Genomic DNA, 27,730 nt, shown 5'->3' with positions numbered 1-27,730 from the left:
TCCCCTAACAGATTTCTGCGTTAAAAACATGCACACACAAGGAGACAAGTCTTAATAACTTGAATTTAACATTCAGATGAAAGGTCATCTCTCTCTGTAATACCAGCTAAAACATATGCATGTTTGTAACACTGACGTCAGGCAACAATAATTTTAATCCAATATTGGCAAGAAAAAGGTTCCTTTAAATGTAGCAGTGACAGGAAGTGCACTGATTTTAGCGTGGCAGGAACCAGTGAGGGTTTAAACTGTCTCTCACAGTCACTGGTCAGGACAGTTTAAAAAAAATTATATATTATTATTATTTCAAGTACATATACAAATACGGCAATCAGTGCTGCACAAATTCAAAGGATTACAATGAATTGCCAGAAAGAACAGCGATTACAGTAACAATGTAACCATATAAAACAGAAATAATGAATTTTTACATCGATATAGATGTGTACAAATGACCAAGATGCAAAATTGAGTGAAATGCTGCCTATTAGAGAAAACAAAACAAAACAGACAAACAAAAACAAAGGGGAAGCATATATTCAGTTATTGGATTCAGTGGGAAGATGCTTAAGAATATCATATAGTTTTTGTGGTTTATTTCCTTTAAGTAACTTAAGGATTTTATATATAGTTTCAATTTGTATAAGAAAGTAACAAACCTGGGGATGTTTTGGTAAATCTACATTTGTGTATGAAAAAATTTGCTATACATAAAATAACATTATGACATAGTCCATCCTTCTTATACTGTAGAAAAGGGCCAAAAGATTGGTCAGGACCAGTTGTCACAGTGACAAAACAGAATTGTACCACTCTGCTGCCATCTTCCAGACTCCGCTGTTTTAGAACAGCGCATGCGCTGGCCGTGACGTCTCGTGACGTGACATTTGAAATGAGCCGGGAAAGTAGCAACTGAGGAAGACTACGATGAAGTGAGAGCAGCTAAATGTGTGAGTGAGCTTAATAATACACTGTGTGTACAGGTGTGGGGACGGGATGGCGCTTATGGCAAAGGTTACGCTTCCACCTTCAGTCTGTTCCTACTTGTTACTAACGTCATGGGTTCATAAGATCCCTGTCATACGCTCGTACCTTAAACAGTGTACATGCTGTATATGCTCTCATATAGAAAGACTTGTTTGACAACCCGAGCGTACCGATCGCGCGCACGGTTAGGTTGCTGGCAGTAGAAGCAAACAGGTTTCCGTACATCAGTTAGCTGTAACTGCACTGCTTGTGGCTGGCTTTTATAGCTCTTGACCCTTACATTTCAGTGGTCTTCTTCTTCCCTGTCGTTGCTCTCGCTCTCGTTCACTCAGAGTAATGATGAATTAATAAGTTGTCCTTGTGTAGCGCTTTGTCTTAACACGTAATTTTATGTATGTTCCACAGACTTCCTGTAAATGTTTCAGAATAAGAGCCTGGTTAAGAAATGACTGTGCATTGACACGGTAACCCCCCTTTAATTTGAAACAGCTACCGGAAGTGCCGAGTTTGTATAAACAAACAAGACTGTAATATGGGTTTTGACAGCATATAAGCAGGAGCCAGACCTTTGGTTTTAGCTGTCCTTTCATTGACGCCTATTAAAGTTTATAAGCTGATCTTTTAATAAGTGTCTGACCTGTTTGTTAATCCGTGTGTGGACGTATTCCGGTAACTACGAACAGCACATGGAGTTCATAATTATGAAACCCGTCAAAATATAACGTACGTTAAGAAAACTCTGACCATTTGTGTATTATTCCACTGGTTTACTCTTCAGATCTCTCATAGTGCATTGTCATATTCATGCTACCTTGGTCCATCAAAATTGTCGAAGTGTTTGAATGGAGCCGTGAGGGTCATCAGTGTAAAAGTGATGTGTGTCTGACATAATGCGCTCGCTTTAGGAGATGGCTGGAGCAGCAGTCTCACATGTCCCATGTCTACAACTTAAATGTTTAAGGTTTTAGAGAGGCAATGTTTTTCGATCCAAATTTCATTGTCGTGCCTGTTGCTTTTTCTTCTCCTTAAGCAGTTTGATATCATCAAAGTTCTACTTTAGTTTTGTGCATGACCTTCACCTGCATGCTTGACAGGTTAGAATTTTAAATTCCAATGTTAATGGTTTTAATTTGACCCTGTTTCAGAAAAATGGGCGACCTTGAGGATATCAGCCACCACATTCATGACAGAATAACTTCTATAAAACACATGCTGGATCTGTCAGTTATTGGTATGACATGTCCACTTGTATGAGACTGATGATAGTGTTTGCATCCATGGGAACCACTGCTAAGTTTTGTGACATAAAATGTTCCTCTGCATACAGAATTGCCTCAAAACAAGACGAAGAAACTTGGACAAGAACTGTTTGCCCTGGAGAGACTTCTGGAGGAGTTTGAAAAAGGCGTTGACCAGCAGAAGGAGCACCTGAAGCATCTCAAGGTAAAGTAGAGGCGTTTGTTTATCTGTTGGAACAAACAAGTCTAACATTCACACCAATAAAGAAGAATAAGCTGTGACCGCCATAACTAATTTTAACTACTGCATAAACCAGTTAGTCACTGATACATGCCATCCAGTCAAGCCCCTGAAGTGATATTAATTTTTAGCATGAATGTCTTGCTTTTCCTTTGCTCAGAGTGGACCTTCAGGGGTGACTACATGCACAAAATAGAAATTCATTTTCTCCTGACAGTTTGATCAGCAAAATGGCTTTTTAATGCTTTCTAAATGAAAACCTAGATAAACAACATTTAGTTTCCTTAAAAAGCACCCTTTGAGGATGCCAGAATTTTGTGAATGCAGGAAAAATGGCAGAGATGAAAACAAATAATGAAATCATCCAGAGTAAAACATTAAGTGAGCGGAGGGTTTTAGGGTTTGACAGTCTCTTTTTCTCACTCAGGAACTTGATGAGGTTTTCCAGAAGCATCTACAGGATGTTCAGCACATTAAGAACAACATCCCTCCACACATGCCCCGGAAGAAGGGCTTGCTCAAGTGAGAATACCGGGATTGCTTACTTATGCTTTTTTTTTAATGGAAAATGGGGGATTTTATTTTGAATAAAGCAGTATTTCTCTAATGATCTATGAATCAAATATATTTGGCAACCCGCTTCAGCATTTTTACCTTTTTTGTTATGTTACCCTTTCAACAGAATGTTGTTTGTGCTCAATTTTTTACTTCTCTTTGTTTGAAAAATTGGCACTAACTATCCAGCCCGGTCCTTCCTGTCGTGGATTTCCATACTGCCTGCTTCTCTGCTCAGACTGCTGTTGTAGCAGTCTTTGATAACACTCAGATGCTGAACCACAACTCCCGGTGTTACCATCCAGCTCATGGGGGGCAGCAAGAAGCAGTTGTTCTTGTTGCTCTCTGGAGATCCATCGTGAGGTGGAGAGTCAGTGAGCAGGTGGAGAGTTCATGTGCTGCTAAGTGGAGCTTACCAGAACTGCAGATGGATTAAGACAGCTGACTTCATTACTCTGCTGTTAATCAAAAAGTGCTTGGTTGTTTTTTTTGTTTCCCCCCCGCTCTTCTCAGCATAAAAACAAACGCATTATGTTTGCTTTCAACTGTTGCTGTACCTTGCTTGTAGAGCCCACCACCTTACAAAATATGCAGTAAATGCTTATGATCTGTTATTTTCCAGAGGAAGCGAACCTGCAATAAATCAGAAAGAAGCTGTAGAGGTTCAGCCAGCAGAAAAAAAGAGCAGCAAGAGTTTTGTCAGAGAGATGGAGTTTGTCACTATGCCAGAGTTTGAGAGCATCCCTCAGTAAGTATAATCAATCACTGTAATTCAAAATGACCTTATGTATGAAGCCTTTGTGAAACCCACTTAAACAATCTAGGGAGGCTATCTCATTTTGACCTTGAGCCTTCCAGGCCATTCTTGGCACAGATGTTTCTGTATACAATGCCAGCTACTTGATTATGGGGTACCATGTATGCCTTGCCTGCTAGGATCTGGCAACGTGTGTGTGTGTGTGTGTGTGCGTGCTAGCTTGTTAATATCATATAATATGCTGGACACCTGTCTGTTCATTATGAGGAGTTTTCATGTCTTCATATCAGTGGCATCCATTTCCTCTTTATTACAGCTGGGTGTCTGATATCTGCTAAAGAATATTTGATGGCTTGGATCTTTTCCTACTGTTCAGCTGGCTTCTCAGCACCTGTTTTACTTTCTGGAAGTATTTGACTATTTTGCTTTCTGTAGCTCCACCCCTTTGCTTTGGATCACCTTCCGTTTCGTTGCAGTCATTCAGGTATACTTATCCAGTCCAAAGGACATCCCGATATCCTTGCCTTAGATCTTCGTGTGGTGGAGCAGTGAGTCGATATCTCGCTTATTCCTGGCCTGCAGGACTAAGCGTCTAAGCTCTGGCTGGATCTGCCCTTGTGCTTTTGTGCTTGTGCTACCCGCCAGAGCTCATTTAGAGACTTCTTGTACCTCTTATTCATGCAGGACCTGTGTGTCATGACACCCTTCTGCATTTCTGTTAGTGACTGACATCCTTCCTGAGTTCTCTGATTTTATGACTTCCAGCCGTCATCATAGGGCAGTCTGGCTACAGTCAGCTCAGCAGATGTCATTGGTGGCTGGGCCTCATCTAGTTCAGTTACACTGCTCTATTCTACCATGGTTGGCTCATTATGCCCATACCGCTCACTATTGCTCCCATAATAGCTGAAGACATAACATGAAACGGTGTTTTTCTGATGTGTGTTCATACAGGTACATGAAAGGACGTGTGACATATGAGCAGCTCAATGCAGCAGTGGAGAGCATCAATACTGCTGTAGCAGCCAAGTACAAGATTGTCCATCAGTCCTTGAAAACACTCAACAATCACTCACGAAAGCTGCACCAGCGCTTTAAGGACCAAGAGACCAAAGATACAAAAGGTATCCTGCAAGCCAAAATTGTGTGCTACTTGTGTACGTCTCAGGAAGACAGAATGGGCGTGTAGGTTTTCAGTCATAGAGGTCATGTTAGTCCAAAGAGCTTTCTTTCTTACCAAGCTCCTTAGTTTGCAACAGAAGTCTTTCTTGCTTTAAGATCACATTTTAGAATCATTGTGAAGGTTTTTCTGATCACTTTGAAAGCATCTCTGGGTTTTTCCCCTCAAGACAGTGAAAATGTTAGACTTCAATATTTGATATGTTGTCTTTTTAGTGTTTTCAGCTAAGCATAGGCTTTTAATGATCCACAGACCTTTCTTCTGCCATTTATTTTATTTGTTTGTTTGTTTTTAAGTATTCATGAGTCATATAAAGCGATATAAAAATCATTTTGGACTAAACAGAGCAAACAAAACTGTCCTGAAAATTAAAAAACGAAGGATACCGGTGTTATACTTGCTTGTTTTTCTTTTGCTTTCAGCTTTGTGGGCGAATCATTAAATGCAAACCCACATCTCAGATATTTGAGATCACTTTTTTCAACTGGCTCTTTATAAGTACATTATCACATCCATATTGGTCAGTTTCTGAGAAAGGATTGTTTGTAAAACACAAAGTTTCACAGTTGTGCTTAAATGTTTTGCAGGTCAGTATTTTGTGGTGGAGGATGACATTCGTGAATTTACCCAGATGAAGGTGGACAAACGCTTTCAGGGGATTCTGAACATGCTGCGACACTGCCAGCGCCTGCGGGAGCTCCGAGGGGGAGGGCTCACCCGCTACATGCTGCTATGAAAAAGACTCTTTCAGTTAGTTTTTCCTTTTCTCTAGTACACTGCCATATTTGTAAATGGCTTACATAGGTAAATGTCATTTGTTGTGATAGGTAGACATACCAAACATTTAACACGCTTCTGGTATATATATATGTTTGCGTACTTAAACTTCTATATGTATGTTGTATTGTCATATAGTGTAATAATAGATACTAGTAATAATAAATGGCACATTTTCTCTTCTGTATCATTATGTTGTAATAATGTAATAATATCTTTACATGTCTGAAAGCTTGGTTATGATTAAATTGCTTTTTGTGGTTTTTTTGAGACTTCATTCAGAGATTTATAGCCCTTTTACACTAGCACCTCTGCTCAGCTCCGTTTCAGTCGTTTTCCATTACAATTAAGTACCACCTATTGTGCGTGAGGTCATTACAGCAACATTCCTGAAACTCCTGCAATATCATTTGTAAGCAACACAAACATCACAAGAATGGAAGATGTTGTAGCAATAGTCGCTCTCAAGACGCTATCAGAGCCAAAGACCACAAACCTGCCACAAGGTTAGACAAAGGGTAATACTGTCTGCTCTGGGACTACCCCAGGGTTACGTGGTAGTGGTTTATGAAATAAAAATTCTGTTCCACACTGAAAACTTTATATTCCAGAGGCCGCTGGATTAAAATGGAGGCTCTCTTTGTTGGTGCCATGGTGAATCCTGGTATCAGAGCTCCAATGGTCATTCATTATCTTACTTTAATGCGTGACTGGTAGAATAACTCGCATGCTTAACTCTGGAAGAACACACTCCGGGTTGATTAAAGTAAAGGTGATCAATCTCTTGATACTCAGAACAGAAGTTATGGTCAGGCTCAGTTTGTGCAACAGCTTCTCAGGCATTCACGTCATCAATGGGACGCTAACACACAGGCTGAAAGTAATAAGTAATTTTATATATGTATATGACTCAATGCCCCACACATGAATCCTGGAATACCTAGAACTATACAAGATCAGCAGGATGCTGAGAGCCTTCATCAGGAACTCAATGGGGATGTGGCAAACAACACTAGAGGCCAATTTCAAGCCTGTAGCACAAGTCACTATCGAGTGTGGGATCTACAAAGGAGATGCGCTGTCCCCACTGCTTTTCTGCATAAGCTTGAACCCCCCTCAGTCCAATCCACACCACGAGGATCTACAGGAACGACATCTGAATGTCATTCGGACTGGAGAAGTGTAGTTGGACGGTAACAAAGAGAGGGAAGGTAGTCAGAACTGAGGGGATTGTAATACCGGACAGCTGCAAGTACCTGGAAATCCTAGGCAAATGGGAACCTTAAAGAGGCCGCTAGAAAAGCTGCAGAGAGTGAGGCAAGTGCTGTGGAATCAGCTGAATGGGAAAAACAAGATCAGGGCTATCAACACCTACGCCCTGCCCGTGATCAGGTGCCCTGCCTGGATAATAAGCTGGCCAAAGGAGAAGACAGAAGCCACTGACATCAAGACGAGGAAGCTCATCACCATGCATGAAGGATTTCACCCCAAGTTCAGCATCCTGAGACTGTATGCTAAGCGGAAGGAAGGGGGCCTGGGACTGGTGAGTCCAGGATGAGGCAATGAACATCCACAAATACATCAGGAAAATGGCCACAACTGACTGTGTGCTTAGTGAATACCACAGGTGGTAGAACCCCGAGAAAGAAGAGGAGCAAGAGGGGGAGCCATCATAGAAGGACAGGCCCCTGCACAGTATGTACAAACACAAGATACAGTACAAGATCCATAGAGGGTGGGTTCTACCACACCAGACAATACCCCAGGTGCAGGCTGTGCAAAGCTGGCCTTGAGATAATCCACACAAAACAGCAGGGTACAAGATACTAGCAGGCAGGTCATACATGGAATGCCGTAACCAAGTGGCCGGCATAGTGTACAGAAACATTTGTGTGAGTATGGCCTGGAAGTCCCGGCCATAGTCAATGTTTTTTTGTTTTTTTGGGTTTTTTTGCCTGTCCCATTTGGCTTTTTTGCCATCAGAATTGTTGTCTAAAGGCAAAGAAAGATGCCCAACGGATTTACTTTACCAAATGGACCATCCCAGCCTTGCCGTAATGGTCTATTTGATTCACCTTTGCTTTTATTGTTTATTTTATTTTATTTTCACTTGCTACACACGGGACAGACTTGACTGGGGAAAAGAAAGGGGAGAAAGAAAGAGGGAAAGAATAACAGCGGAAAAGAGGGATGGGGATAAAGGGCAAAAAACAAAAACCAACAAAATAAGCAGACAAAAAATACATATATCAATCACCTGAATCACCTGTTGAGAGAGAAAAAAGAGAAAACAAGCAGAAGAAAAAGAGAGCAGTATAATAAACAACATCACAATGATCTATGGGAATATAACAGTAAATACTAAATATTAAACATTATTGAGCAGCACGTAAGATCGACAGCGCACAGTGTGCTTTGAGGTAGGAGCCAAAAAGGGTGTAGTTTGTGTGTGTGAGCACTCGTGTGTACACTTGTGAGCGTGAGCGCGCTTGTATTTAAAAGGTTCCTTCATGTAATGATCTGCTAGAGGGTGTGGGGGGGCCACAGCCCCGTCCTCCAGGGCATGAAGCAGGTATGGAGGAGATCAAGGCTCCAGACATCCAGAGGCCCTCAGAACACAAGAGACCAAGGAAGACCAACAGAGGGGCAGCCGCGCCACTGTCCCAGAAAGAGCTGACGGCCATAGAGCAAATAATATCACATTGACGGCCATAGTCAATGCGATATTATTTGCTCTGCTGCTTATTTTCCATCCTTAAGTACAGCGTGTGTTGTGTGTGTGTTCACGTTACTGTGCTGGGTAAAGGCACACTGTGCGGTCAGTGTGCTCTGGTGTACTCTTGTTCGTGTACCACGAGGGGTCAGTCTGAGGAGCTCATCGCCACAAGTCCCTGCATGTGTGCCCCTGTGGGCAGTCTGCTTATTCTCAGTGTACAAGCCCACTGAACTGAGCTGGAACAACTTGTCACAGCTCATTGCTGATCCACGAATCTGCGCAGGGTCCCGGAGTACAGCAGGAAGAGGCTCCCCTTCAAAGTAAAGCAGTTCCGTGCGTCACAGCGCTGTTTGTCTCCGCGGTGATTTCACTCGAAGCTGAAGTTCAGGAAAACGCTACAGCACAGACTCCGTCCTCATGGACCTGGAAACCGCTCAGCACAGTGAGCCGTGTCTGCCTCTGTGAGGGAGCAATAGGCTGATTTCTGCCTCAAACCACCGCAGCGAGGTAAGCAGAGCCGCACAGCCGAGCAGCTGTCCGCAAACAAAGCGCTTGTCCTGGTGTGTGTGTGTGTGTGTGTGTGTGCGCGCTGTTTGGTTCTCGGTCAGCCTTCAGTTCAGCTTTCAGCTTCTCCAAAACTGGAGAAGCTGAAAGCAAATATCATAAAGCGTCTTAGTAAGGTATGAAAAAGCCCTCTGAAAATACAGAATACTTACTATAAAAACACAAATAATACGACAAAGTAAAACAGTACGGTAGAGCTCAGTAAACCCATTAGAGAATAATTAGGAAAATGTAAAAGGCTTAAAAATAAGGTGCAGTAAAAATATATGAGGAGTGAGGAGGGAACAGGAGTCTGCTGGGCAGATGTCACACGGGGTATGAAAGAGTTCATGCAGGTTTTGAAGAGCTGATTACTGACACACACAGCTATGCTCTGGGTGTATGAGGCCTGATGGGAGGGAGCTTTGCAATCTGGCCATTCTCTTTCCAGCTGTTAGCTTTTCTCTCTCAGTACAGTTGAGCTGCTTGCTCAGCACAGGCATGCTTCCATTCATGCCAGCCTTTCCTGCTCCAACCCCGGAGGTTGAAAGATCATCACCACCATCGCTCATACTCACTTTATTAAGCAGTTGTTCCTGCACTGCAGACAGTGCATTTCTGTGTATTCATTTGGCAGAAAATTAAAAAAAATTTAATTACCACTTCTAACAGTGGTAGAAAACACCCTCTTCCTTTGAGGACTAACCCGAGAAGCATGCTGATGTACTGAAGGTGGGGCACTGCGTCAGTGCTCCAGGTAGAGGGTCGCCACAGCGCATCATCTGCCTGCATCTCACCCTGCTCCATGTAACATCCTCCATTTGTTAGCGCAACCTCTGCAAGTTCTCCTTCACTGCATCCATCAATCCACTCTGAGCTCTTGCTCGTTTCCTCCTGCCTGGCAGCTCTAGATTGAGCATCCTTTGTTCAAACCAGCTCAGCGTCGCTTTTCTTGTTGCAGTGTGTCTCTCACAAATCATGACACTCATTACCACTCACTCCACCCTGCCTTGACTCTCTTCTTCACCTCTCTTGTACACTTTGCTTTAGAAGGTGGATCTCAATGATTGTAGGGTCTGTCTTACAATATAAAGCATACCTCCACCTCTCCGGGCTCTCCTCCACCTGCTCTCTGTTCTCACTACAAATAGCTATGTCGTCTGCAAACATCACAGATCCACAGAGCCTCCTGCGTGAGCTCGTCTGTCACCTTATGTGTCACTTCTGACTTCTGAGATGACCAAAAGTTTACAAAGTGAATTTAATATGTTATTTGTTTGGACCCAAAATGTGTGATTGAGCCTGTGATTTCATTAGAGAGCTGCTTTCACATAGAGTTGTGTAGGCTCAAAAGTCATGCTTTAGTTACAGGTTGTTCCCTGCTGACCAGCTTTAAGGCACTTTCATGTTGGCTTCACTTCTCAGATCAAGAAGCTGTCCATCTTTTATACCGTTTGAGCTTGTGTTTATGTAATTCACATTCGGCTCACGCTGCCTTTTGACTTTTCCTTCAACTCATCACCTTTTCCATCAAGACAAATTAAACATGATTAGGAAAAGGCAGATGAGGGAATCTGTTGATGAGCCAATAAGGGTTAAGAGGTTTACCACAGAAGAAGAACCAAGCAGTGACATCTCCTGTTGGACATTCTCTGTTCTTGCTTTAGAGCCTAACGGAGGGACCGTATTGATCATGGTCTTAGCTGCTCTTCCACACACAGTTAGTGAGCAGCTGGATCGTCTGTCTGTTTCAGATCAAGTGTGGAAACCGGGGAATCTGCAAAATGAGCAGGCCTCCTTCATGCTGACAGACAGGCGGAGTGCTGTGTGGATGTTTCAGAAATCTTTGAGAACATGTGGCTGTCAAGCACTCCTATTTCGAGCTTTATCTTACAGGCTCTTTAAAAGGCAGAAGCACACACTGTTGCGTTTCTCCGGTCTGTCTGTGGCTCTGTCACACAGCAGTCAGCCGTGCTATGTGGGGTTAACCAGTGCTGCATGCTTTACTGTTGAGTCATGCTCTCTCACTCTGCTAGCATGTCTTCTGAACGCTGTGTTTGTTGTTCTGAGTCGTACTTGTTCTGGGTGTTGTGATGCACAGCAGTGCAGTGTGTGCTTTCTTAAATAAATGATTGTGTGAGACATAATGCAGATGAACGCTGCTTGCTTTACTTTCTCGTTAGTGTGACCTTGAAGCTGACAGGAACTAGAGAACAGAGTACAGACTAATGTTCCAGCTGCAGTCCAAGACAGTGGAGTTTGAGTCCATCCAACCACAGGAGGACAGACCATGCGGAGAGGCAGCTAGGTGATACTGAGGTCAGCCGGTAAGAAAACATGAGATGGAAACAGCTGACTCCCTGATATGTTGGCTGTTCTTCATTTCTAACTTTTTATCTTGTTTCTCTCGGGCTCCTTAGCTGGTTAGCAGCAGCTAAAATTTCTTAAAAGCCAAGTTGATGGCCAGTGACGGTGTTCTCTCAGATGGATTAAAAAGTAGAAATTAAAATGCTTGTATGAGATGTCAGAAGGTGCCGGCGTACATGACTGTGTGCAGACAGTCCACACAGGCCCAGCTGTTACTGCAGTCTAACACAGCGTCGCCCATTGCTGTGCTTTTCTGATCCCACTGACTGATTCAGTTTGTTTCCAAAGAGAGTGTAACCCAGGTTTCATTTCTCTGTACACAGTCTACAGATGCCCCCTGAATGCAGCACAGGCTGGTGGTGACAGAAAACAAGTTCAGGATTGGGAATGAATTCGTGCCAGTGACCACAGGAAATGCACAGACACAAAAGTTATTAAAATGCTGTGACGTCACAGCGAGCAGACAGTTTCCTCTCAGGCGTCTTTAAAGTGAACTCGACACTGTCGGAGCACGGCTGATGTTTTTTCAGGAGGTCCTGCGTAGCGCTTGTATGTTGTGCTGTGACTGCAGCAGTAATAGAGACAAACAGTCTGAAAAGAAGCTCCCTCACTCTACATCGTAACTGTTCCCATAGCGAAGCAGGACAGACAGAGGTTGGTGCTTTGAGCTGTAGGCACATACACGAACAGCTCTCATTAAAATCCTCTTTTTGGCTTTTTTGTCTCATGCTTCATTTTGCTGAAAAAGGCAAAGGTATCAGAAGCGTCTGCTCTGTGGTCTTATCAGAGTGCCGATGTCACTGAAAGCACGCTCTCCTGCCCGCCATGTCACCATACTAGTGCTGTTCACAACACTGCCAAAGCAACACTACCAAAGCTAACAAAGTTTCAGGAGAAAAGTCGGTCCATGTGCAGCCTTGTTGTTTCAGTGATGATTCTGCGGGCTGATCTGTGCTCCTAATGAAGCCACTGTGTCACCCCTGTGGAATTTGGCACATGTATAAATATCTTTGCAACAGTAATTGCCTGCAAGTGACAGCAGCCAGAGCTCAGCTGTGTGATTGCATCTGAGGTCAGGATAGTTTGACTTGAATTGCCCAGACACGTATACTTGCCAGTTTGTGCTAACATGAAAATAAAAAGTGAAGCAGAGACGTAATGGATGGTGTGTAAGCCTTCACAAAATCCAAACCCATGACTTATAAAGATTCATAACAACTGTACAAGGATGATTTTTTAAATCACTTGTATTTTCACATATTGTGAGATTTGCATAAACCTCAGCGTGTAAAGTTTGAGCTGTGAACATCTTACTGCTGCCATTCTTCCCCAGCAGCAAGAGCGCCTCCCAGAAGTCCACTTCCACAAAAGTAGGTCACAATAGTCCCAGAGATGCACCCAGCAGTCACTTTGTTAGTCACTGCCAGTTACCACAAACACTCGAGCACAGTCCTCTGTCAGTGATCAGGGTTAGGGAATTACTTTTTCACACATGGCCAGGATAGCTTTTAAATTGATGAATAATCATTTAATAAATGCATTTGGTGTTTACTCAGGTTATAGTTGACTAATATGGAAATTGGTTTGATGATTTGAAACATGGAAGTGTGACAAATATGCAAATAACTAAGAAATCGGGAAGGGGCCGATAGTTTTTCACAGCGCTGTCTGCAGTAGTAAAACTCTGCTGCCATTGGCTGCGTCTCTCTGTCGTTCTGTCATTGTTCCTGAGGGCGGAAGCAGCAGCAGTCCCAGGTTGATTTAAAGCTCCAGACACTGAAACAGTCAGTTAGAGCCCAAAACCACAGTCTGCACACATGTTCACAGCACGGTCTGTGTGCGATTCTTTCTATATATTCTCGGCACCTGTGACACTGACATTAGTAATTCCTGGAGTTATAGGGGCTTAAAATCTGCATGATTAAGTGGGCGTGGCCTCTTTGACAGGTGGATGGTGTCAAAGAGTTGGAGTCCCAGAGCCGGACCTCTCATCCATGTTTGTGCTCTTTGCTGACAGACAGTCATAAAGTCTGTGCTTTTTATTTTATGTCCTCATCTGCTAAACACGCTGTAACGTCCTTCTCTTTAAACTGAATTATTTGTCCAGTTCTCTGCCTAATGTGATGTTGTACGTCATTCTAAAATATTCTGGCATATACACACGGTTAAAAATAGCTGCTGAGTAGTTCCAATTTATAATTAGCAAAGAACAAGAGTAGTTAAGCTTAGACCTCTCCAGTGTCTTTTAACTGAGTATATATTATTAGTATTTAAAAGGAGCATCCATCCATGCCAAGATACTGAACCCTGATTTGCCCCTAATGCATCCACTACAGTGTGAGTGCGTGTGTGAATGTTAAACAAAAGTTCTTGTATGGATGTGTGTGACTGAGGGGATGAGGCTTCTAGTAAAGTGCTCAGAGTAGAAAAGCACTATGTCAGTTCATATATTAACCAGTTCTCCTGTGTCTGTCTGGACTTGTGTTCACAAGTATGAATGAATGATGAACAAAATATAAAGATTGCATAATATTCCCCTCTTCACCATCTATCAAATTTCCTATGCAGCAACCCACCCTGAGGTTGAGAGACGGGGTGGACTATACCTTAGACAGGTCAACAGCCCTGAGATGAGCTGTGGACATACTCACATATTGGCCTGTGGCCAGTAAAGAATCACCAGTTTGTCTTTGGAATGTGTGACGAGGCACCCGGAGGAAACCCCAGCAGGCACAGAACATGTCCACGCGGCTGCTTTGAAGCAGGCATGGTAAGCTTCATATATAGTATGCTGTTGAAAGCACAGTGACTCGTAGGACATGCACAATTGCAGTGAGTATAGCCTTGACATTTCCTATATTGTTGCCGTACGTGGTAAAATGATTAAATAAGGTTGGTTGTTGAGAGATCCACAGACAGACACGTTGACAAGTGATGAAACTGATATTTCTCCTTGTTGTAACATCACACTCAGAAACAATATCTTGACGTGTCCTGGCAGGCTGGCCACTAAATGAGTGTAACGATGGACTGGAACACTTGTAGACATGTGTTGCTGACATCAACTTTAACCTGTAATAAACAAGTACTGTTGCATTTTCAAAGTTTTGGTACCAAAAGCTTTGTAAGTTGTTCTGGTGACAGTTCACTTCATAATTAATCCTTCTGTCAGCAGTCACATCATCAGTAAACTCCAGTGACCCGCTTCCACTGGCAGGCATACATGATGACAACAGGGAAACATAAGGTTTCCTGCACCACGTTTGACAGATGATGACAGATAATGAGCTGGTCAATGCTTTTCTCTTACATCATTCTGGTACAAGTTAATCTGGCTGTCATCTGTCCACTGATTTTTTTTTCCTAGCACTGAGGTGGAAAAGTCTACTCTGGCCTTCCTGTTCGTGAGTCTAACCAGTGGCTTGTACCTTGTTGTAAACCGTCTCTTGTACACTTATTCACTCAGGAGTTCTCTTGTTAGATGTTGTAAGGGCTTTTCTTCCCCAGGAAATAATTCTGCAGTCGTGAACTTTAGTTGTTTTTGTTGACTTCCAGGCCTGTTGGTTTTCCTGAGCCACCCGGAGCGTTGCTTCTTTTTAAGAATGTAACAGATTGTTGGTCACTCGTAAGTTGTTTTTGGTCTTTCTGCACTGACATCAACCCTTTATGGACCTCGTGTTGTGAGTTCCAGTGAACAGATCTATTAGCTGCTTAATTTGTCATTGAATGATTCATTTTTAATAACTTTATGCATTTTTGTGGTTAGAAAAGTGGTGACACTCTTCTCTCAGATATTTCATTACTTAAACAAAATTACTTTTCCAGAGTTAGCTGTAACTGAGGAAGTGACATCTGTGCTGGGTTGTGACAGCGGTCACACTACAAGTGTACAACTGAAATATGCTAGGCCCACCTCTTCATGTGGGCCAAGGCTTAGTTTACTAAACTGTTTACTAAAATGTGCACCAGTGAGTCACTGGGGCGTGTGAGTAAGAGGATTCACCACCATTGCAGCTCAGTAGCTAGACCGGCTCATCTAACAGTGTACTGGAAACATTCCGATGGAGTTTTGGTCAATGTTGAAATGATTCCATCACACAGTTGCTCCAGATTTGTAACAGTTTCACCACATCCCAAAGGTGCTCTGTTGGATTGAGATCTGGTAAATGTGGAGGCTGTTTGAGCGCAGCAAATATCTCTTTGAGGTGATCTGAGCTTTGAGATGTAGCACATTATTCTGCTGGAACTATACATTGGGATGCACGTGATCAGCAGCAATACTCAGGTAGGCTGTGGGATTGAAACACATCTCAGTTGGTACTAAAGGGCCAAAGTCTGCCACCACCACAACACAACACAACCACACCACAACACAACACAACCACAACCACCCCACACTACCTGCAGCAGCTGCCTGAAATGAATAGACCTAGCGACTCATGTCTTCAGTCTGGCCTCACTGATTGCTCCAAACACACCAGGTTACTGAGAGATGTGTGATAAATCAAAACAGCACAAAAGTGCAGTGTGTCTCGCAGTTGTGATATCAGCAAATACAGTTTAATAATGAATTAATAGATTTTCATTAATCTTCTACACCAAATTCTCAAAGTGTTCTGTTCGTTTTCATTCTCTGCTGTTACCTCTGGTCCTTAGAATCTGGGCCTTGGTATTTTATTCAAGGTGAAAGCCTGTAAAATGTGGGTTAAAAGCTGGCTGAGCTTTGCCAGAAGCAGCAGCTGATTGGCTGTGGCTGAGCTGGTGTGTTGTGATAAGAGCCCAGCCTTTTGCAGCTCCACTGTGCAGTCAGAGGAAGTCTGTGACGGAGTGAAGCACAGCACCCCTCACTTCTTCCTTCCACTCTCTCTCTGCTACTCTGTCATTCCTGCCATACCAGACATAGCTTACCACCAGCTGAGGTAGGCTCTCACCATAAATTTTTGGAAAGAACAGCCGGAGTCAGCATTCAGTCTTAAAACACATAATTACAACAAGTTGTGGAAACATGTCCTTCTCTCTGTTTCTGTCGCAAGAGCCAAGTGTGTGTGTGTGTGTGCGTGCGTGTGCGCGTGCATGCTTTTTCAGTCTTTATATGTGTTTGACATACAATGGCAGTGTGTGTATGTTTTCTGCAGTTTACATAATGTACGTTGGAATGCTTAAAACTAGCAGTGAAACTAGCAGTAATAATTCCAGTAATTAAGAGGAATTTTGGCCCACCCATCTTTGCAGAATTGTTGTTATTCAGCCACCTTGGAGGGTTTTCGACCATGAACCGCCTTTTTAAGGTCATGCCATCCATCCATCCATCCATCCATCCATCCATCCATCCATTTTCTGCCCCTTAGCCTGGGCTGGGTCGCAGAGGCAGCAGGCTAAGCAGAGAAGCACAGACCTCCCCTGCCACCTCATACAGCTTGTCCAAGGGGAACACCGAGGCATTCCCAGGCCAGGCGAGAGATATAATTTCTCCAGTGTGTCCCGGGTTTGCACCGGGGCCTCCTCCCGGTGGGACATGCCCGGAACACCTCACTCAGGAGGTGCCCAGGAGGCATCCTTATCAGATGCCCAAACCACCTCAACTGGCTCCTTTTGATGTGGAGGAGTAGCAGCTCTACTCTGAGCCCCTCCTGGAGGGCCCACCCAATCTCTAAGGGAGAAGCCAGCTACCCTTTGGAGAAAGCTAATTTCCGCCGCTTGTATCTGCGATCTTGTTCTTTTGACCACTACCCAAAGCTCGTGACCATAGGTGAGGGTAGGGACATAGATCAGCCGGTAAATCGACAGTTTTGCTTTTACGCTCAGCTCTTGCTTTAGCACGATGGTCAAATTGCGAACAGAATTGGTGACAAAGGGCTACCCTGGTGGAGTCCAACACAAACAGGGAATGAGTCCGACTTATTGCCAGTTATGCAGACCAAGCTCTTGCAGTGGTTGTTTAAGGATCGAGTTCTCCAAGTCCACAAAACACATGTATACTGGTTGGGCAAACTCCCATGCACCCTCAAGTATCCTTGAGAGAGTAAAGAGCTGTTCAAGTGTTCTGCGACCGGGCGGAAAACTGCATTGTTCCTTCTGTATCCGAGTTTGACTAACGGAGCCCCAGCCTGCTGCCTCTCACCAAGGGCAACTCCAAACTGAACCAGAGTCCAGCTCTTCTCCGGGAGACTGGTTTCAGAGCCCAAACTGTGCACTGAGGTGAGCCTGACTATATCTACCCGGTACCTCTAAACCTAATGTACTAGCTGAGGCTCATTCCTACCCAGAGAGGTGACATGCCATGTTCCAGTCGCTAGTCTTGGTAGAAAAGAGGATCGTTACGTCAGGTTTTGCTCCGTCAAGTTTGTATGTCTTAGTCCTGGTCTTAGTGTTAGTTACTTCCTGTTTTATTTTAAAAGTGTGACAAAGGACCCGACGCACACAACTTTACAAGGTACGTGTATGTTTATTTACATTGGATTTTTGCTCAGTCTTCTCGTACAGCTTTCCAGCTGCCATACTTCCGTTCAATCCAACACCATACACACTTCTCCCATCAGCTCTCGGTATCCAACCTATATAGGGGAGGCATGATAAGATAATGGAAATCAGCTGTTCTGGTCAGCCTCCCTGACACCACACCCTGAACTCACTGCTTCATCTCTCCCCTGCAGCTGAACCACAAACCACACTTCACCACAGATAGTTGCTTGTGTCAAGTGTGTTGTGTTGAGATTTTCATCTCCTTATCTCATTAGTTAGATTTAGTTTAGCTCTGTGTTGTTCCTCTGGTGTCTCCACTCCTTCCTAATGTCCTCTTGTGTATTTAAACCCTCAGTTTGCATTGGAGTCCTATTTCTGCCTTGAACATAGCAGTCCATGACACTTCTAAGAAAGGATGCAATCAAGATAACTCTAGAGACGAGTTATCTGTTTTACCCTTATCCTTTTTTAGCTTCCTTTCTGTCCCTGCATTCTCACTCATACTTTCACACATTTAATGCTTCCAGGGGGTTTGGGATTTTCAGTAAAATAATTTTATTTCTTTGCTGGAGTTTTAGGGTTAACCCTGGGTTTTTTGTACTACAAAGGTGGTTGACTTCTTACTGGAGTAAATCACAATGGTGACTTAAGCTGCTCCGAAGCTTCATTCACTTCTCCGAAGTTGTGCATTTTACTGGTATATTTTTATAACCTTTTGATATTTTTTGTCGCCATTTGATAACATTGCTGTAGTAGGTAGTAGTTAACCCTGGGTTAGCTTAGCGATTTGATAACCAGCTTTGTATGACCGTTTAGCCTGATCGCCAGTGTTAAGATAAGTGAAAGATACTGTCACGGAGGAGCAGGGAGGACTCGGCGCAGACTGAAATCTCAGAAAAACAGGTTTATTTACACACTCCAGGTGCACTATATACAGGTGAAGGAGAAGGGGGCCAGGGTTCCCAGGGGTGCAGAGCGGGGTCGGGAAAAGCGTCCAGAGTCTCCAAACCAAACACGAGAAATCTGCATACAGAGAACAAGAGTTAGCACGGAACTTTCACGGACAGAGCTCAAAACTGGCTGAGGCTAAAGTAGCACTGACGAGCGTTACTCAATAGTCCAGCGGCGAGGTGCTCTCAGTCACTGCCTTAAGTAGCGGGAGCAAACAAAGTGAGGAGCCACAGGTGATTGCCTACAGGTGGTGGAGGCCGGGAGCTCACAATGAGCTCCGCCCAGGCAGCGAGCAGAGAGAGAGGAGAGAGAGAAAAGACAAAACATAACATGTAGCCACACAGGGCCAGCCGAGCAGGCACGGGGACCATGACAGATACCCTGGATATGTTGAACGAGCTTCGTACTGTAGGGCACTGCTCATCTACTAATTAGAAGGTTGGTGGTTCAATCCCTGCCTGCTCCAGTGTGCATGCCAAATAACCTTGGGCAAGATACTAACCTCAACTTGTGCTCCATTGGAGTTTGAGTATTAGAATGAAAGTACTTAAGCATAGGGGGAAAAGTGCTTGTTTGAATGGCTTTAAGTGTGTTTAAGAGGCTTGTTGTATAAAGAGCTTTGAATGCTCAGCTAGAGTAGAAAACCACTATTTAAGAACCAGTTCGTTTACCATTTTACCTCTTGTATTCTAAGATCTGCTTTCTCTTCCAGCTGATTTAGCTTCCTCATGCTGAATCTTCCTTCATTTTGTCTATAGGCTATAAATCTAAACTGTTTTCCACTATTATATGATGGAGCAGTCAATACAGCGAGGACGACCAGGTCCTCGGTTACTTTCTCCTTTTGAAAGTCATTTAAAGTTGTTCTGCTGAGCTCCCTGGGTTTACTCGGCCCTGTAATGAACTCTACACCAGGTGTGAACACAGAGAAACAATCAATTTCCTAATTTTCTTTTTTCAAAATTATAACAATTTCTTCGGATCTCTCACCCTTGAAGACAATGTGGTCTTCTGATGAAAATCCCAGTGTTGTTGGTCTTAGCACTTTTCAGGGATAATCAGTTTATGTCGATCTCAGACCCCAGATGCCAATCAGTCATAGGATCCCGTAGGTGACACCAAGGTCGTCGTGGAAATATGAAATGAATTGAGGTGCACACAGCACAGAAACTGGTTTTTTTTTTATTTTCTCTTGCAAAGGCGTCGAACAGCAGCACAGGGCAGCAGTCTGTATGCAGTCTGTAAGCCTAGAATATTTATAGAGTATAGTTAATCTGTCTGCCATGGTCACAGAACACTGTAACAACAGATAACTCGCTCATCAGCATGTGCTATAACTGAACGATTAGATGGGGACACAATTTGACCGTATGGAGCCTGCCATTTGTTAAGGTTGGGACTTATTAAGGCTTTTAACACTGAAGCAGAAGAATCCTAAAAAAATCCATGACAAATTACAACCATTTATATAAAACTGCAGCTGTGAGTTATTTTAGTAATCAAGTACACTGACAAGTATCCCATATCAGTGACATTCACATCCAAAAACTGACTGCTGTCTACAGTGGAGTAGACAGCAGTCAGTTTTTGGATGTGAATGTCACTGATATGGGATACTTGTCAGTGTAATGTCTACTCCACTGTAACCTATGTTGTCCGCGATCAAGACGAAAACCACATTGTAAAAGAAGAGAAGCACTAAAGTGCTGACTGTCATCATTTGTCCCACAGTGAGCAGTAAGATGCAGCGCTTTAGTGACAGACTTCGGCCTGCAGCGTCACTGAAAATGACTTCTTTGTATTTGAAGAGCAGGATACTGCTTCCTTTCACTCAGACACTGAAGTTATTGAATATTTGAGGATCCCGAACTTTTTCAGGATAGACTCTTTCCATGAAACACAGCAATACCCTCGAGTGTGCCTGTGGAGAGCTTCTTCAATCTGGGGAGTCTTGTGCTAACTCAAAGAAGTCAAAGGAGGAACATATTGGATCTAAAACTTCTCCCCATGAGGTTTAGTCCACTGGTAAGCTATTATTTGGCAAAGGAGCAGCTTTTCCCCTATTTTCAGTATTCCATTTTAACATGCTTTTTCCTTTTATTCATTTTTTTCTTGCACATATCTAACAAGCCTGTAAATTTCTTCATCTGTTGTTTGACTGATTTTGCTGTGACCTGTCCATAGTTGGATCCAATATACTAATAGGTGTAAAAAGGAAATCGAATGAACAACACTTAACTCTTAATTCTAAACCTGCACAGTGTATTTAACCTTCTACAGCCCACTGTTGCCCTCTGACCCTCACCCAACACAATCTCAAACCGAAAAAGTGTTAGACCTCCATATTTACCAAGAGATATGAACGCAGACATTATGACTTTTCTATTAAAGTTAATGTCCACACTTATTAATAGACACAGACAAAATAATAGTTACTAAAGCCCGAGCCACCAAAAGGGAAAAAGTTCTCTGTGTCATTCTACCCGACCAAAGAGACTTTATGAAATCCAGAAATGTGCAGATTTTTAAATGTGGTCAGCTTTACTAGAAACCAGAGAACACACAGATTACCTGATTTGTCTACCCTTTTTTTCTTTAAATGATATATTATAGTCTCTCTTGGGTTGCTTTTGCAGTTTGTTTTGGATTGTTATCATCTGTGGTGATAACTGTGAACCTCTTTCTGCTCAGTGTTGCAGCATTAGTCTAAATGTGAGCAGAGTGCTGCCCTGTACACTTCACAATTCATCCTGCTGCTTCTATCAGGAGTCGCATCATCAACAAACACCAGTGACCCGCTTCCACTGGCAGCCGTACATGCCCATACCATAATGCTCCCTCCACCATGCTGACAGATCATGTGGATGCTTCAGATCATAATCTTCTTTCTTCATACAGTTCCTCTCCATCATTCTGCGAGTTTCAGTGAACAGATGGCAAATGCAAGTTCAACACTTAGAACTGACTCTAGATCTTTTATGGGTCATGAATCAGTTTGTCATCAACTGCTCAGTTACTTTTGAGCCTCTGGAAGTGGGAGACTGTAAAAATGGCCATAATTCCTAAAGAGTTGATTCGGTTCTTTGTTAAACCCTTTGAATTAAAGCTGATAGTCTGTACTTGGACAGCTGCAGAGCAGAATCAGTGAACAGATTGATGTCTAATGAGCCCCTGCTGTGGGATGGGGGGTGTGAGCAGGCACACACAGATTTATACACACATTCACACGATGCATACATCCATCCATGGGAGGGTGAGGATTATCTTTGCAGGCAGAAAGACAAGAAGATCCGGTTTAGCCACTTAGAAGTCTCTACTGAGCGAGCCTCTTTACCCACTAACCTGGATGAAGTCTCTAATTGACACACAAATTGTCATGCTAAAGAAATACTCGCTGTTTTTATATAGAAAGCACAGACAGCTGTCATTTATTTCTTGAGTAACAGTTTAAAAGTGACTTTAAAGATGTTCATGTTCAGCAAAGGAGAACTCTGCCACTAAGGTACCAGAGTCTAGTGGCATGAGTGGAAAGCATGAATCAGCCTCAGGGCAGAACTCTTCAGCTCAGGAATGTGAGAGCTCATTAATCGCTGCAAGCAAGACTGAATATCGAATGTAAAAATGCAGCAGAGCTGCGAGTGTGCGTTGCTGATGTCCTCCTTTATGTTACAGCTTCACTGCAACTCTCAGACGTTGGACAAAGACAGAGTTAAACAGAGCTTGGCGTTTGTGGCCAGCCAATGAGAAAAAGACTCCTTGCTAAACAGACAAAATGTCAGATTTCTGTCTTGGCTACAGAGCAGTCAGCAGGATTCTTTACAGCTTGGTTAAGTACCTGACGTAATGATAAAACCTCCCACCAGTTCATGAATGAGAGGCTCTAAAAAGCTCTGTTATACAAAGACTGTGTGTCTGTGAGTTTGTGTGTCTGAGAGAAATAGTCTTGTCCTTTGGGTGTGTAAGGATTCCCCTGTTTCGTTCTGACTTCCTGCTTCCTGTCTGTGAAAGGGCTGACCAAATCAGTGCATGTACGAGAGCTGAATGCAGCTTTGTGTCTCTGTCACTTGTCAGTAATAAGTGTGGTTTGAACAGTAAGTGAGTCATGCAGACTAGGGCTGGGCGATATGACCCAAAATTCCTATCTCGATATTTTTTAGCTGGATAGCGATATAAGATATATATCTCGATTTTTTTTTTAAAGCCATAAGTTAAGAACAAAAAGAGAGTTCTTAGTCACACTGTGTCCCAGATGTCACACGGGCACTTTTATTTACATACAGCGTAGATATTACTCAAAAATAAATTATCAGCATTTATTAAATAATCATGGTCCATAAATAAAAGAAAACAATGTTGTTTTTGTGCATAACAAAAAGCTCACAATTGTGCAGTCAAAATGTAAACTAATAGACGCTGAGCATAATAACAAAGAGACAGATTTCACAGCTGCACCACGTCTCTGAACAGGTGCCATTTGTGGTCCTTATACACACACAGTACGTATCACTCCGCGAGGCTCCTCCTCGGTAGCCGTAATCCTCCGACAATCCATCAAGCGGTGCAGCTCCGTAGCTTAGCAAAGTCATATTAAAACATTTTTTGACAGATTGCTGAGCGCTGTGTACCACATAAAATCGGTTCGCGGTCAGTAAGCACAACCAGAATTCATACATAAGGCGCACTGTCGATTTTTGAGAAAAGGAAAGGATTTTAGGCCGTGCAGCCCCTCCGGGCTGCATGTCGTTAGCGCGGTTAGCTCGTTAGCGCGGTTAGCTCGCTAACACGTTGACGCCGTCCAGCCCCACGCACGGTAACTCGCTAACGGACATTTTCCGCTTTCATCTTGTCATTGCCTGCAGGTGAAACTATGGGGGAGGGGGAGTTGGGTTCAGTGAAGGAGAGGCGAGGCCGAGTAACGTTGTGTAGAGACAAAAGTGGACGAAAGAGAGGCAAACCTGCGGCCCACAAGTATAATTCTAACGTAACATAGATTATATCGATATAAACGATATTGTCACATCTTATATCTCGTATGAAAATATATCGATATATTTTTTTAAAAACTCGATATATCGCCCAGCCCTAATGCAGACTGCTACATTGTCAAGTTAAAGCTGCAACAAGTTCTTGCCATGTGCTGAGCGACACTCTGTCCACCTGCACGTCTCCACAGCTGCTGCACAGTGACAGACTGTGCCAGACTATGGTGCTGCCGTCACAGTGCCACTCCTGTAGTCTGACATTCAAACTGCTGCTCATTCTAGCAATTCAGCTACTGCTAATAGTGAAGCGTATGAAGCACTCTAAAATCTCATATTAAAAACCAAAGACAAAACATTCACAGCTAAGAAGTGTTTTTCTTTTCAAACAGATAAGATAATACGCTGAAGTAGAAAAATATTTTTTCCGCACACACAGAAAGAACATATCGCACATGCTCCACTTCCTAGGAATCCACTGCTTATTTAATGTTTGCGTCTGGAAAAACGAACATAACCCTCTTATCAGGTTAGGCTGAGCAAACATCTCACTATTACAGAACATACAGCATGGTTACTTGAAGGAAAGGACGTGGAAGTGTGTCAGTGTGTGTTAAACTTTGTTTAGATTAGACTAAAATGTAAACCATCACCAGTTTGTCTGTTTGTAACTGGAAGTCTCACAGAATCTTAGTTCGGTCATTCCCAACCACCCATTTTGACTTCCAGGCCTTACTCGGCACGGATGTTTCTGTATACACTACCGGCCTTGGTTATGGCATTCCATGTATGCCCTGCCCTCCTGGCATCTTGCACCCTGCTGTTACGTGCTGGATTGTCTCAATGTCTGCGGTTTTGCCTTCTGGTAGTACAGTCTGATTACCTTCCCTCCCTTTGCTACAGATACATTTCTCCAGTCTGAATGACATTCCAATGTTATGATCCTCATGGTGTGGATCAGTGAGTAGATGTCTTGTTCACTGGCATGCAGCATATAGCAACTTTCCTCTGTGTTGCCTTGATCTTGGCCTCTGAATATAAAAAAACTAAATGCAAGTACCTTTATGTGCTGTGTTGGTTCAGAGTTTCAGTTGGCACATCCCTGAAAAAACTGCAGCAGTGTGTAAGAGGGTGGCAAGATGTTACAGTCTTTGCACACAGCTTCATCAAGCATGTATGTAATGTGTGGACGATGATGAAAATACAGTTTGTCAGCGAACACATCCTAGCATGTCATTTTCATGAGAAGATAACTGTTTTTCACTTCAGCTGTTTCAGACCTTTCATGTTGCAGATCTGGTATACTTCCTGGTGTATTTCCTCTGGCACTGTGAATGTTACATCTCTGCTTTGCCTCTTCTTCTAGTGTCTGACACCATGAAACTGAATCCACGGGAAGCTCTGCTTTATGTAAGTATCTGTTGTTTTTATAAGGCATCATAATGAGCTGTAAAGGAGCTAGAATGTCTTATTAAACTTGCCTGGTGTGGCAAATGCACTTTAAACACCAGCTAGCCAGCTGATTAGCAAATATGCTAACACACTTCACTACCAAACAGTCAGCAGATGGCACAGATCCAGATCTGTCACATGCCATCATTTTTGTTTCGAGTGAGGTTCCTTTTGTGAAGCACAGGGGCCATACCATTTGAAAACATCATCTAGCTTCAGCCATACAGGCGTTTTCCAAACTTATAGGTCTGTTTTTCCATCTATCATCTGTGATAGAGTAGCTGATGTGAGGTAGTGTTTGCTGACTCTCAGCAATCTGTGAGCATTGCTGCAGTCAATCGCCGATGCCATGTTTGTGACACTGTTTTCTGTCAGGGAGACTGTGTGCTGACAGTGCAGCTTGATGAGGACGAAGAGAAGGAAGCAGACTTTTACCTGATTTTCTCTGGGTCTACACAAAGGCACGTGAGCAGTACACTGCGAGTGAGTCATGTCACACTGCAGGCCATGTGTCCAGGTATAACACACACACATGTACACATGCATGCACATGCACACACTCACACTCGCGCGGCTGGTTGAGTGGATTTTTGAAATACCAGAACAGAGAGTGCAGAAGTTTTGCAGGTGGATGAAAGTATGTGTGTTCACATGAGTGGAGCTGCTACAGAGCCCTCCTGCTTTCACCGTCCACTGAAGCAGTCCTGTGTTGGTTCCACTAATCCAGACTTGAGCTCCGTTAGGTTGGGATCTGGAGCCTGGGACCATCTGTACAGACTCACAGTGCAGACTCCTGTACTCAGTTCTTCATACTTCATGCTTTAGTGAATTTGTTTACTCTTTAATTGTCTTATGGATGAACTGAGGTAGATAACTTGTTGGTGAGTGAGTGAGTGATAATTTTGATGGTTTTGTTGATGTGCTGCTGACAACTCCACCCATAGATCACACATTAGCACACATCACGTATCAGGTTCTCTGCATGTAGATCACCTGCCAGAAACTGACTGTGTGTGTGTGTGTGTGTGTGTGTGTGTGTGTGTGTGTGTGTGTGTGTGTGTGTGTGTGTGTGTGTAGGCCATAATGTGTGTGAACAGGTCTTGGTGACACTGTGTTTGGCTCGCCCTGATGGATCAGTGGACACACACTCGCAGCAGACCTTCTCCTTTATACAGGTAACAGCATTAAAGAGCTCCTTTGGTTCAGCCCTGTCATGATGTCATGTGACTGGTGGGATGGATGGAAATGATGTGAGACTATTGCAGCAACTGATCACTTCCAATATGAGCACAAGAGTGTTAAAGTTTGGATTGTACGTGCCTGACAACAGAGAGCGGCAGACGTCTTCATATGTTGAAGAAAGCAGTCAGCACTGTGAGGCGGCAGGCCTGTTTACAATCCTGACGTACACATGAGCCAGTTTTATTTCTAATATGATTATTACTTATTAATGACTGCCACCCACAACTACAAGTATACCTGACTGAAACCTCCATCAAGGGACATTATTAACAACTCAGTTCTCAGACTGTGTGCACTGAGACTGAGACAGAGCAGAGTTTGCATCCATCCAGAAAGTTAACTTTAGCCATAATATAGATATATTACAAAATATATATTAGCAGTAATATAGATATATTACAAAATATATATTAGCAGTAATATAGATATATTACAAAATATATATTAGCAGTAATATAGATATATTACAGAAATGGGTCTGTTATAGGTATGAGGGTACAAAATATGGGTCTATTATGGGTATGTTACAATGTACACGATATGAGGGTACCGTATGTTATGAATATGCTATAACTATAAGTATGTACAGGCTGTAGTGGGTGTACAAGCTTTGTACAGGCTATGAACAGGATATAAATATGAAAACTATACAGAAATATGAACTATGCAAGTTATAAACAGTTGTAAACAGTTGTAGAATTATAATTATCGTATTGTACAGAATGTACAGAGGCTATATAAAGTGCAAGTGGTTGTGAGTGGTGGTTCAGTCCATGTTATTATTGTGTGTATGAGGGTACAGTTGGCCATTTGTTTGTTTTTGTCCATTGTGTGTGCGTAGGTGGTTGTGGGTGTGTGTTCAGTCCATGAGTTTAATGTGGGTCAGATGTCAGGAGGCTATGCTAGTAAACCTGTACCCTATTGGCTGGTGTAAAAACAAACATACTTTGTTTCTCAAGCAAGATAAAACCTAGTACAAATTCAGTTTCAGGGATCTTATGGTTAAGGATTTCTTAAAATATATATATTATAAAATAATATAGGTACCACAGTTTGGGAGCATGGGGCACCTTTGTGACATGTGTGTGATGAGTGTGTGCTGCAGGTCATGTTTGCAGTTTCCACAATGGAGGGTGATGTTTTTTTGTTCATCCTGTTTAAGAATGATGATTAGGCAGCAGAAAGCTGTGTGACACACATCCCTGTGAGGAAACAGGCAGATGTGAGCAGATGTACTTGAGTTGACAATTGACAGGTTTGACAAAGAGCCTGTAGGAGTGTAT

The 27,730-nt window shown here is 43.0% G+C and overlaps 2 protein-coding genes across 7 annotated transcripts in view; both read left to right on the top strand.

The window, feature by feature from the left end:
• The first annotated feature begins 646 nt into the window (after positions 1-646).
• Positions 647-5,987, top strand: ska1 (spindle and kinetochore associated complex subunit 1). Of its 2 annotated transcripts, none has more exons than XM_082541324.1 (7): positions 647-950; positions 2,133-2,218; positions 2,315-2,430; positions 2,894-2,988; positions 3,644-3,769; positions 4,733-4,902; positions 5,546-5,985. In XM_082541324.1, exons 2-7 carry the CDS (start codon positions 2,137-2,139, stop codon positions 5,692-5,694), a joined length of 738 nt encoding a protein of 245 aa, XP_082397450.1. In that variant the 5' UTR covers positions 647-950; positions 2,133-2,136; the 3' UTR covers positions 5,695-5,985. The 2 variants fall into 2 exon arrangements, with proteins under 2 accessions (XP_082397450.1, XP_082397451.1); XM_082541325.1 differs by lacking the exon at positions 647-950 and adding an exon at positions 997-1,014 and having other exon boundaries at positions 5,546-5,987.
• A 2,555-nt stretch (positions 5,988-8,542) lies between these two features.
• The window catches only part of LOC309711176 (A-kinase anchoring protein 13), a 61,625-nt gene continuing 42,437 nt past the window's right edge, over positions 8,543-27,730 (top strand). For 3 of the 5 annotated variants that reach the window (XM_082541279.1, XM_082541281.1, XM_082541277.1), the window contains exons 1-4: positions 8,544-8,958; positions 25,120-25,163; positions 25,581-25,722; positions 26,283-26,380. In XM_082541279.1, coding sequence (XP_082397405.1) covers positions 25,131-25,163; positions 25,581-25,722; positions 26,283-26,380 — 273 coding nt within the window. In that variant the 5' untranslated portion in view covers positions 8,544-8,958; positions 25,120-25,130. Of the gene's footprint in view, positions 8,959-13,929; positions 14,132-25,119; positions 25,164-25,580; positions 25,723-26,282; positions 26,381-27,730 lie in introns of all 5 variants that reach the window. The other 2 variants (XM_082541278.1, XM_082541280.1) reach the window with 2 other exon arrangements.

The sequence above is a fragment of the Aulonocara stuartgranti genome (assembly GCF_965226115.1).
Source record: "Aulonocara stuartgranti genome assembly, chromosome: 7".
Taxonomy (NCBI): Eukaryota; Metazoa; Chordata; class Actinopteri; order Cichliformes; family Cichlidae; genus Aulonocara; species Aulonocara stuartgranti.
This window is presented reverse-complemented; position numbering and strand designations above follow the sequence as displayed.

Bases quoted from the DNA above. Each gene is read 5' to 3' on its own strand.
- ska1 (XM_082541325.1), top strand. From the start codon at position 2,137: ATGGGCGACCTTGAGGATATCAGCCACCACATTCATGACAGAATAACT. The intron at 2,989-3,643 runs GTGAGAATACCG...GTTATTTTCCAG, and splicing joins CGGAAGAAGGGCTTGCTCAA to AGGAAGCGAACCTGCAATAA. The intron at 4,903-5,545 runs GTATCCTGCAAG...AATGTTTTGCAG, and splicing joins AGAGACCAAAGATACAAAAG to GTCAGTATTTTGTGGTGGAG.